The sequence below is a fragment of the Euprymna scolopes genome, chromosome 34 (genome assembly GCF_053919585.1).
Source record: "Euprymna scolopes isolate OS-2025 chromosome 34, ASM5391958v1, whole genome shotgun sequence".
Lineage (NCBI taxonomy): Eukaryota > Metazoa > Mollusca > Cephalopoda > Sepiida > Sepiolidae > Euprymna > Euprymna scolopes.
The window spans coordinates 24,794,147-24,807,037 of NC_136515.1; the positions used below are offsets into that span (position 1 = coordinate 24,794,147).

General features: G+C 31.0%; 1 protein-coding gene across 14 annotated transcripts in view; it reads left to right on the forward strand.

Moving 5' to 3' along the window:
• The window catches only part of LOC145259136 (uncharacterized), a 158,975-nt gene that overhangs the window by 67,549 nt on the left and 78,535 nt on the right, over window positions 1–12,891 (forward strand). For 4 of the 14 annotated variants that reach the window (XM_080116822.1, XM_080116823.1, XM_080116825.1 and 1 more), the window contains exons 4-6: window positions 2,025–2,048; window positions 6,453–6,622; window positions 11,193–11,291. In XM_080116822.1, the coding sequence (XP_079972948.1) occupies window positions 2,025–2,048; window positions 6,453–6,622; window positions 11,193–11,291 (293 nt within the window). Of the gene's footprint in view, window positions 1–2,024; window positions 2,049–6,431; window positions 6,623–11,192; window positions 11,292–12,891 lie in introns of all 14 variants that reach the window. The other 10 variants (XM_080116829.1, XM_080116830.1, XM_080116831.1 and 7 more) reach the window with 4 other exon arrangements.

Sequence of the window (12,891 nt, forward strand, 5' to 3'; positions counted from 1 at the left end):
CAAGGTCATATCTCAGGAACCCCTTTACCTTGAGATGTGTAACAGACAAGGAATGGATCCTTTCATGAGGATTTATAAGTGTAGCAAATTTGAAAAAAAAAAAAAAATCCGTGCAGGGCATGGTATTTCTTCCTACCCACCCCTATTTTGGACATGGAATGAGCTGTGTGTGTGTGTGTGTGTGTTAGACAAATTTCTTTTTTCAGATAGTAATAAAAAGTTGCATACATAAATCATTTTCAGAAATAAAGTTACCTGTTATGCAAATTTTTATGATTTGGATCTTTAAGCATATTTATTTTTCAATTCATAAATAGAATGGTGTACAATTTACAGCCTGTAGAAGGTATTTGATTGCTAGGTTATTGTTTGGAGGGGTGTAGGGGGTGTATTTAGACATATTCGATAAATGTTTACAAATTAAGTTGAGAGGCTCAATGTCGAGTGCAGTGTTGTCAAAGAAGTTCTCTAACAGCTGTTTGGATTTTCTGTTTGGTGTAACATAAGCGTTGTTGCCACAAGCTCATTTAGATGCAACTGTTGTCTTCAGTGCAAACTTAGGTTAACACCACCAAAGACTATAATTGTTGTGGAATAAAATTATCTACATGTCTTGAGCAAAATGATGAGCCATCTATTGTCGCTAGTTTATCCTCTGGTTTTGATCTGACAGCTGTTTTAAATTGTCAATCATGGCGTGTTTTAGTTGCTTTTCCTGCATTATTCTTTCTCTCCTCTTCTATGCAAGGTTATATGTGCATCATCAACTTGATGACCTCTACATCTATACTTTTCTTACATTGGTACGCATCAACTTGCTGATTATCTCCTGAACTTCCTGTAACAAACTGCTTTTTGGGAAGTAAAAGAGCTCTTTAAATGGAATTTTATTCTAGAAGCAAAATACTTGAGACATTTATTAACTGTCCAAGGATTTAATGTTCATAAAGGGACAGCAAATTGGCTAGTTTCAAATAGATGCTGGCTAGCCATTATCTCCTGTGGTCTTTCTGTGATGGTTACATATATTCCAGCAGATGAGCAGAGAGGGTTAGATCTAGTCGAAGTTGACCCTCATAAATAGATGATCTATTTGTGTTTGGTTGGACTTGTATTTTAATTTAGTCAGGTTAAAAATTCTCCTTGGCAAATCTGTTATTCAGTGGAGAAAAGCTAGCATCATTGTAATATGAGAAAGAATAAACCTTTGTTAATTCTTTTAAATGGGAGTTGCGATTTTATTTGACAGAGAAATAATTGTCTTGCAGCATAGCATGAAATCAAATTCGCACTGCAACTAGTGCCAGAAACAATGTTGGACTAGCATAGCAAGCGGGTGATCAGTTTGTGAAGTAAAACGCACAGAACTCAAGATAAATTTTAATTCAATCCAAATTGTCAGTTTTGTATCAGTTACTTAAAAATATAATTTTACAATTTCTTGCCAGTAGTGTTGGAATGATTAATCAGATCGACAAAATCAGAAAAAAAATTTTTTTTTTAAATTTCCCATGGTTTGTCTGTAGAACACCTTGCAAGAATTACATTTAAAAAAATACATGCACATATATGGGTTTATAAGATAATCCGCCCCCCCCTCCTCATAAAAACAACTCTATAGAAATTGAAAAAGAGTTGGTGTCTGTAATTTAGAAGAAAATCTGTAATTGTATCGGAATGGGGATGGGGGGTGAAATACTCCCATCATTTTTCACTTTGTCAAGAAATTTTATTTTTGTATTATAAATTTCATATCACTCGGTAAACATGTATGCAACTTCCATGAAAATGTAAATATAATTGTATTCTTGTATTCCAATTTCCTAAACAAATAATTATAGTTTGGTTAGATATAAGTATTAATAGGTATTGAAGTACCCAATAAAGATGTTGAAAATGATGAATCTCGGTTAGCAATTCACCTTTTTTTTTTTTTTTTTTTTTTATCAGTTGTAAATATTGTCTAAGTTAATCTACCAAGATTAGCCGCTCTTTGTTATACTGTATTACTTCTCTTTTTGTAGGGAGGCGCTGGATAACAGTGTGGGGTGAGGACCTTTTTTTTTTTTTTTTTTTTTTTTCGTGTGTGTGCATTTCACAACTCCACAAAAATCAGGAATAATTAAATTTCTATTTATCAAAAACTTACTATGTAATTTCAACTTTGTTTTCAAGCGAAGAGAATATTAATGAAGCTCAAAGTAGAAGACATTTTTTTTATTATTATTATTATTACAGTAAATATTCATTAATACTAAATATAAAAAAGAATGATGCAGTGTAATTATGGAAGTTATGTTGGCCCAAAACAAGCATGAAGTTGTCTCATACGGATGGCCAATAAGTCACTGGTGGGTTTTGAACTTTAATAGATTTATTATTTTTCATATCTTTTGGTAATTTTAACACAATCTGACTAAAACATTGCAATTTTTTTTTTTTTAAGAAAGCAAAATTCAAAATCTTTATTTTTGAAAAATGTCTTTTGAATGTTGCTCATTTTTAGCTTTTCATATTTGTGCTCTTACCAAAACATTCATGACAGATTGCAGAATCTCTGGATTACGATTTAACTCTTATTTTGTTCCGCAAACTGGCAACCAAACATTTCCGAGCCATTCCGCCTTGGAGTCGATAAGAAGCATCATGGGCTCAACATGGATATTATAGCTACACATACGTAGGCTTACTATAATACACACGTGCACGCGCGCACTCACACATTCGTTTTGTCTTTATTTATATTTGTAGACTTATTCCATTACTATCACTCTTCTCTTTTCCATCCATCTTTTATTAACCCGTTAACAAAGATTGCAGAATCTCTAGGTTTCAGGTAAGCTTTGTCTGAAGATAGTTATTTAACTCCCTTATTTCGTTCTGCAAGCTGGCAGACCTCGAAATGTCAAACCCCAAACCCTGCAATAATTGAAGGAAAACATGAACGAAATAAAGGAGTTAAATCGCAATCTAGAGATTCTGCAATCTGCCATGAATAATGTTTTGGAAAGAGCACAAATATACGTAGCTGAAAATGGGCAACATTTAAAAGACATTATTTTTCATAAATAAAGATTGTTTGAATTTTACATTTTTTTTTAATATTTAGAAATGTCTTAGTCAGATTATGTTAAAATTACAGAAAGATATAAAAAATAATCTATTTAAGTTCCAAATTCTTCAGTGACATTTTGAACACCCTATATTTTATACTGTTTAGTCTCAAAATATCTACCCTCCCAAGCATTACCTTCTCTTTTATAGAATATATGGTGTAGGTTCTCGTTTTGTGGTGCAACAGATAAAGTTGTTAAGTCTAATCAATTCTAAATGACAGTCTTCAGAAGATTGACGGTTCAATCCTCATTAAACTAACAAAGCGAGCTGACTCATTTGAATTGAAGGACAACATCAGGAATGAAATAAGGGAGTTAAATCGCAATTCAGAGATTCTGCAATCTGTCATGAATAATGTTTTGGAAAAAGCACAAATATACGAAACTGAAAATAGACAATATTTAAAAAACATTATTTTTCATAGAGATTGTTTGAATTTTGCATTTTATTTAAAAACAAAAATTACCTGATGTCTTAGATTCAAATTACAGAAAGATAGCATCAAAAATAAAGAATCTATTTAAGTCCAAAACTCTCCAGTGACGTTTTGGACACCCTGTATAATTTTATTGATACATTTACATCTTTGGCCATCTCTTGTCAGTCTTATGTCAACTTGAAAAACTATGTAATAACTTTGCAGTACGTGTATCAAATTAAAAATCCTTCATTTGCCCATTCCTTCCTTCCAAATTTTGTTTTTACCATTTATTTTGGAATTAATCATTTATTTAGAGCCATTTAAAAATAGACAATTTGTTCCAAAGATATATTACTCTATTAAAAATCGGAGGAATTAATTAGTTGTATAAATATTGTTAAAAAAGGTTAAGATGAAAATATGTTTTTAGAATATATTTTCATCTTAATCTTTTTTAACAAGACTTTTAAATCATCCTCTCCCCTCTTTATATATATTAGAGAAGGGTAACAAAACTTTCATAGTTCAATTATTGAAATACAGGATTGTAGGCTGAAAGAGGTTTCCATTGCCAATGTTTGTATTCATAAAGAACTGATTGTGTGGGGGCTGTACAAATGTTCTGGACTATTAATATACATTTTTTTTTTTTTTTTTTTTTATCTCTTAAATAATCACTCAAGAAATGCTCTTTTAGGATAAATTTACCACTTTTAAAATAAACATTAGCATATGTTGCCCCCCCCCCCCATAATAATTTTTTAGATGTGGGATTGGTAATCTGTATTATTCAGATTACTATAAATACTAAATATTAAACATTACCATCTTGAAGTATATCTTTTCAGACTTTGAGATTTTATGATGAATTTTGCAAAGGACCAAGTTTGAAATTCCATACAGGTTTTCAAGTTTGACAAGACGTACTTGAAGATTGTGATTGCATCAGTTGAAATGTTTCTAATACAACAATTAAAATGAGAATAGTAATCTGGATAATACCTGTAGGTTTTTATTCATATCTTTTCATGAATAAAAATTGATTGAAAATCAAATTTTATTGGTAACATTTATTCCAGTAGCAATTTTTTCCCATTGTATTTGTCTTAAAATATACTAATAAATAATATACCTTTTTTTTACATTGGGACTTAGCTTAATTTTATTTCATTTTTAAATTATCCAAGTGGTTATTCTCAAATGTTAAAATCAATCAAGTAATTGTGTGACATATTTATATAACATTAGGGTATATATGTGTATGTAATATAAAAATTGTTAGATATCGGTTACATAACCTGTTTAGAAATTACTTTTTTTTTCAATCTTTATATTAATAAAATAATGAGCCCATTTTGTGTGTTTCTGGCATCAATGTACCTTTGATAATTACACATTATTTTTTTATTTTACAAATAATCGAATATTTATTGAAAGCAAAAGGTTTAAATAAAATAAAATTTTAAAATGTTATTTAAAAAAATATTACAAAATTCAACAAAATTTATTTCTATTCATTCATAAAGAAGCTGGCCATCTTAATCTTAAAAAATGAATTTGACATTTTTTGAAATTTGAAAAATTCAGAAATGTTGAATAGAAAGTATTTCCGGCTTTCAAATTCTTAACAAATCAAGCGTTAAGATTAAGTGTCTAAAGTTTTTCTTAGACAAAAAAATTTTATAGTATTACCATAAAAGTTAGTTTTAGAAGAATTTTGTTCAATTAATTTACTAACCAAATGATATTGCAAAAAGTAAATTTAGCTTTGAAAAAAGTTTCTTTTTGGGGCAATAAAACTAAGTACTCTTAGTGACATGTGGTAATCACAGCTAGTTGAAAATAAAATGTCCATCATGTGTATTAGGATTCTATTATGGTTTTAGTGATTAAAATTTCAGATAACTTTTACTATGAAAGAGAGGCATTTATTAAAGAAACCTAACTTTTATTCTATATTGTATAGATTTAATGAAAAAATTAAATTTAATCTTTCAAAGGATTTATGAACATATTGGATTAATTGAGAATTTTTTAAACTAATAAGAATATCTAATGATTTTATTAGTGATTTAATTAGAATAATTTGCCATTAATTCAATTCTGATGGGTTAGGTTCTTTTCTTTTTTTTTATTCTCTCTTTTTTATTAAATCACACCTCTCCTTAAATACTTATTAAATTTGTAAATGATAAAGCTAAAGAGCTACAGATACCAAATGGGCAAGCAGGCTAATTGTGACAACTGCAGGGAGGAGGAAACTGTTTTTATGTATTGATTGTAGTGTGGAAAGGACAGAAGAAAGTGAATAATAATTAATCATTTGATCTCTGCTCTGTAACAACCTTTTTACCTCATCCCTTTTTCATTATTTTTGTTCATTTTAGTATATAACACTATTGAATCTTTGATTCAATACTCTATTAAAAGTAAACACTAATTTTGAAAAATTAGTCACCAGAAATAAATTGCAAGATTGCAATCGAATGCAAGTAAAGGATTAATTTTTAAAACCAGTTGAAATATGGCTTTCATATAGACTTTATCCATAATTATTGAAACATGGCTTTTGTATAGACTTTATCCGTAATTATTGTAAACACTTGGGAAGAAGGGACGGGGAGGAAGGGGATGCTGGAGAGACTACAGGATAATATTTTATAGTTGCAAATGGTTTTAAGTGTCGATAGAAATTGACCTGCATGAAAAAGAACTTTGGTTCAATAGAATTGCTGCTTTTGTTCAAGTACCAAAGCTGTTTATTGTTGTTTGTTTATAAATTTGAGTAAATGTATTTTTATTTGTTTCTTTTTTGTACCTTTGTTGTCTGCTTTAAAACGTGCCTTTGTTGTTGTTGACATTATTTTTTTTTTTTATTGTTGTTGTTGTTTAGAAATTGTTCTTCTTCTGCTAGAAAGCCGCTGGTTACGCGGAAGGTCCAGGCATCCTCTTCTGCAGAGGAGTCTAGTGCCGACTCTAGTGCCGAATTGGATGCTGCTGGAAGTACTAAGGATTCTGAAACTTCCAGAGAGCCAGAACTGAATGCTGCCGACAGTGATGACGGCCCACCTGATTTGCCTGAAGGTGACTAATACTGTTCCCCTTCTATTATTTTTTCTTTTCTTTGCTGATCCATTCATCCATCCGTCATTCTCATTACTATCTTGCAAATCTTCAAGACTAGCATTAGTTATTTCTATTGTGATCATTTCGTAGTACTTTTTATTTGAATTTTCTATTTTATCTATTCAAAGAAGTAAATTTTTATTTGACAAGTTCTTTCAGTCAGGCAAAGAAATGCTATAATTGGAGATAATTTTTAAAAGCTAATCTTTCCACTCTTGCTTCTGTTTGTTTCCTTTAGAAATTACAAGATGCGGTTTCTTTTATATGTGGAATAACATTATCTATATAATAATAATATTCTAAGATATTTCATGTTTGTATGTATGTTATCACCTTTCACAAACATTTATTTTAATTAGATTGTCCAATTAGTGATGATGGGTGATTAATGATGTTGCTCACAGAAGAAAATAAATCCGATTTTACCCATTTTAACATGAATTGTTCCAAAATTGAGTCTTTCTCAGTGAATAAAACTATACACTTTTAAATAAATACTTTTCAAAAAGTGACATTCATTTTATTCATTTGAAGAAGATTTAATAAGACAGAATATCTGTTTTTAAAGGGAATTGGTACAATTTTAAATAAAGACATTCATTTTATTTATTTAAAGGATATTTATCTGACAGTGATAATTCTTTATATGGGAGAAAAGTCAATTTTTGTCTTATTAGTATTAATTATGACGGCTATCTATCATTCCAGATAATGTTAAGAGAAAATTATATGAATTTATATAGGAAGCACCATGGAATTTCCATTGAGTATTATTGCTAGTTTACATAATATGCTTATATAGCAGTTGTATTGCATAATCACATTTTCATACCAGTTCCTGTTAGATGACCAAAGCTATGTTGAACCTGGTTAGTATTAAATGTGCTGAACTTCTCCTTGCCACTGGATTCAAGCAGTGTTGATTGAGGAAAGGTGTGGTTAGGGATTGCATAATTCATGTTTCACAATTAAACGCACAATTACCCTTAGAGAGGGTGTCCATTGTCTTTTAAGACTGAATAAAGTCATAACACTTGTGTCCGTAACATTATTATGAACTTTCATTCACTCCTTGAATGTAACGCAATGACAAATCCATGATCAGATGGATTCGCAATATGAAACTAAACCCAACACATTAAGTCAGATTTCTGAAAGCATTACACTTGCTTGGCCTCAAGACAAATTGCTTATGCTGATTCGATCATGTGGAACGTTCATCCTTCTGTAGAAATCATTGCCAAAGCATGGATATTTTAGATTGTATACTGGTTGAACAACCACAAAAAAGTTGGAAGCAAGTGATTAGGCAAGATTGATCCACTGAACTTTTAAGACTAGAGTGGATTTGCATAGCATCAAAAAAACCTCTAACCCCCTTCCCCCCCCCAGACAAGTGAAAAGTGATGTAGAAATAAATAAAAGTACCTTCATTTGTATCTATGCCATTACCTTCCATACTCAAATGAGACCATCCAAGAACAAAAATGTATCCCTGATTATCTGATATCGATGTCTGCTAATATTTTATATTTTGCTCATTTTATAAAATGTATTGTTCCACAACCTAATATGACGTCATGAAAAGAATTGACATTTTATTTAAATAATATTTTGCTGACAGTTATTTTTTTTACGTTAAAATGAGAAAACTGTAGTAATAATAATAATAATAGTATTTATACTGAGACTATGAAATCGTTTTACATATTTTATATCATGCATAGCTTTGCTTTTTGTGAATATAAGTTTGTGGTAACTTTCTCTCTGATGTGCTTCATGTCTCAAACAATATATTGTGCACTGCATCATTGACAAGGTTACATACCACTCACAACTCCATTATCAAAGACTAATCATTTTCTAATCAAAAGTGCAGTGCAACGTCCTTTCAATTGTCTACAGTTAGACAGAAGTATAGAGAGTAGTAGATCATGGACAAGCTCTCTCTACAGATGAACTGTGTGCCCATTCCACTGAGGAGTAGTTGATAGAATGTTTTCAAAGAACTAGTAATCAGTAAACACTCCCTTTAGTCACCACTGATATCTGCCTGGATCATCACAGGAACCACTGAAAGCAGATCCTTTGGCACTTATATGACCATCAACTTATACAGAACATTAGCTAGTTGATAGAACTGTACGTTATCCAGGTTAAACAAAATATTCCACATCTTCCAAACTAACTCCATCTAATGTGACTACCAGTCATTTGTATCATTCAGCAAGGAAAGCTTTTTGGTTTTTAGTTCATTCACATATCTACAGTCTCTACTTCTACTCAGACAAGCACAACTTGTATCTTTTCATTTGACGACTCCATCAGGATGATGCTGTCTACATACGCCACATCAAACTATTTTACATCTCTGCTGATTGTCTTTTGGAATCATGCAGGGATTACATTCTGGAAGATTCAGTAGTTTAAAAGGATAAGGACACGTCTCTGATAAACTTCAGTCCTCAATTTCATTGGTATGCATTCATCTGGATGATATATCTAAAGGAAATCTCTGACAACTCAACCAAGCCTGGGATTGTTGGCCATTTGTGAAACCAATGTTGATCAATTAGATATCTAATCAATATATCTTCTACCCTGACAGAAACCAGACCCATGAAATCTCTTTAGAAGGCTTTTGCTACTACAACAATGAGGTTAATACCTATACAGTCTGAACAGAGCATCCTGTTGTAAAAGTAAAGACAAAATGATTGACTTACTCACTTTGCTAACATATCTAACGCAGATTAAAATATGACACATGATTTTGTTGCATCAAACGTGACGCGTGATTTTGTTGCATCAAACGTGACGCGTGATTTTGTTGCATCAAACGTGACGCGTGATTTTGTTGCATCAAACGTGACGCGTGATTTTGTTGCATCAAACGTGACGCGTGATTTTGTTGCATCAAACGTGACGCGTGATTTTGTTGCATCAAACGTGACGCGTGATTTTGTTGCATCAAACGTGACGCGTGATTTTGTTGCATCAAACGTGACGCGTGATTTTGTTGCATCAAACGTGACGCGTGATTTTGTTGCATCAAACGTGACGCGTGATTTTGTTGCATCAAACGTGACGCGTGATTTTGTTGCATCAAACGTGACGCATGATTTTGTTGCATCAAACGTGACGCATGATTTTGTTGCATCAAACGTGACGCCTGAAGGAAATAAAATGAATCTTTATACTGCAAGTCATTCAAATTGTAAACACAAATATTTTACTTTCTAAATGCTGACTCCAGCAATGCTTTTTACAGTGAATATTTGAAATAGGCACTGCTTTGTTTTTGTAGAGAAGTTAAGAAAATAGTTTAGTCTAAATAGTTTTCTGCAAGTCTCTTTAGTAACAAAAGAATCAATAATAAAAGGTTTAAAAAAATAATAATTGATGCATTTCTTGAACATAAAATTTGAAATAAAATCCACAAAAATAATGAATATAAAGTCTTAAAATATTCAACAATTATTTAAACTGGATGAATAACTAACAGGCCAAATTCTATGGGCGTTACATTTATTATTTTCCTGCTTTGACATCCAAACAAAAGATTTCATTTTGAGATGTTCATAAATTAGTTTTTTGTGATTTTTCTCATGATTGAAGAATATTTAGTACATATGGTAAAAGAGAAACAGTCTACTTGGTCACAGCTTCTGGTTTTGAAAAATCAAAAATTGACAAGCAGTGTTTATCAAAGTCTCATTATTTTTGACCACTTAGATTTTGGCATAATTTTTAAATATTCCAATTAGAAAAAAAATAGTAAATAAACTACTTTAAAATATTTTCAAAAATAATCTATTTAAAAAATACATGGAAATTTAAAAAAAAAAAAAAAAAAAGATTGAAACAAATGACTACCCCCCCCCTAAAAAAAAACCCCAGAACATCCTACTTAAGCATAATGTGTAACAGTTATTTTTAGCTTGTTTATGTCTAATTTAAAAACTGAAAGTCATCATAGTGTAGACTTTCTTTTTTACTGTATATTGACTTGCCTCCCACTGCACCAGTTCACCCTCAAAAACAGTGCAAAATTTGCTATGATCGGTCCTGTCAGCATTCCTCGATAAGGTTACCTCAGGCAAGATACTGTCTGGGAGGATGACCTAGGGCCCTACTCCATTTTGATATATTCCCAAGGGCTTTAATAATTATTGTTTATTGTATTTAGATACCAATTTACTACCCTCAAGGTTCTTATCTTGCTGGTTGAGATATTTATTTTTTCATGAATAAGAAAGAAAAAAAAGGGAACAATCGCTAACAGGTTTGAGATTTTTAAAATTTATTCTGTGTTTTTTTTTTTGTTTTTTTTTTTCTTTAAGCCTTATTAGGCCAATAAAATTTTGTCCAAGCTTAATATTTATTTTAGTATCTCATTATGTGTGAAAGCTTTATACCAAACCTATTTCTGTTGTTTAAGTGTCTACATTTTGCATGTAATGAAGTGTTTTTAAAGGGTTTTTTTTTTTTAATTTTTTTTTATTCATCCTTGCTCTTTTCTTATTAGGTACAGTTGTTGTGAAACCAGAACCTGTTAATGAATCTAAACTTGTCTTTAGTGGCCCTGAATTTCCGAGTAAACGTCGAAGCATTCAAAAATCATTTGGTAAGTTTGTTTTATTCTCAAAGTTTACTTTTTATTAATATTATCTGAGTTTATGTTGTGTATTATCTGGACAACTATTCTCGTCTTGATTTTTATATTCACATTTCAACCGATTTTCTTCAGGTGCATCTTTTCAAAATTTAGAATCTGCATGTAATTTGGAATAACAACTAAAATAACATAGATTAATACTTTTACTCTGTTGTGGCTGACAGAATGAGAACAATCTACCTCCATGACTTAAATAAAGGGGTTCGGTTTGAAATTCCATACAGGTTCCAAAATTCGGCATAAAGATTCCTAAATGTGTCTGATGGTCAAAGGTTACATCAGTCCAAATATTCTGAATATAACAGAAAAATGAGAATAGTTTGATTAATGCAAATTATCAATCCTCACAAATTTCTAAACAGTATATATTATGAAAAAAGTGATATTAAATTTATGTAGGTAACAGAATTGTATATCTATGCATTGATAATCAACATATATGTAAGTACATTATTAAACCAACACCAGAATCTACCAGAAGGGGATGGGGGTATAACTGAAGCTGATTTTTTTTTTTTTTTTTTTTTTTTTCAAGTGACAAATGTGTTTCAATCCAAATCTGTGGACAGTGTTTTACTGACCATCTTTTCAAGTGCTTTCAGCTTTCACTGGAGGCTTCTTTTCTATAGTCTTAATAGCAGTTCAGTTAATGGAAACCTATTTTTAAAAAGTAGCAAATATAACTTGCCTATAAAAAAATGTTAAGAATCCTTGGTGAATATATCATTTGGCTCCATCTCCAAAATTGAAAAGATAATATGGAGTTATATGCTAGTCATAAAAGGCATAGTATTTATCATTCTATCCTGGAAAATATTAAATATGTAATTTTCCTCAATAATTTTGTTAATATTAAAACATTTGTCTACGAGATCCTGAGAACAGATATAATATTTGAGCTTTGTGAAAAGAAACCATAAAAAATCTTTTTATGATTAGGCTGGTACTATAGTACCCGTTTTTTATTTTATTTTTTGTTTTTTTGTTGTAAGACTATCCTCCCAGTAACTATTTAATGAGATGGGGGGGGTTATTCTCCCAGACTCGCAAAAATGTTCACTGGAAGAGCATGTATATTAGTTGGATATTCCATTTATACTTCTAGAGATTTCTTCTGAACATGATTAGTGGTGGTTAATATCAACAAAGTTCAGATAATTTCTGGCATTACTAATCGGCAAAGCATTAGCACTATCGATCAAGAGAAGAGTCTATCAGACATGTGTATGCAGTGTGATGTGTAGAAGTGAAACCTGGTCAGTGAGAGTTAAGGACATGTTGCATGGAGAGAAACTATATGAAAATAAGGTGGATGTGTAATTTAAGTCTAAAAGGTGGACTTAAATCTAATTGTTCCAGAAAAATTAGATTTGTACTGTTTATAGAAATCTTTGCAGAACAATAGACTTCAATGGTATGGCCACTTAAATGTAGAACAATTGAGAAAGTATGGTCAGTTGACCAAGGTAAATGCAGGAGAAAATAAGGAATGTGAGAGAAAGATCTCGACTTGATTAGAGTTAGTTTTTAAGTAAAAGCTTCCAATACA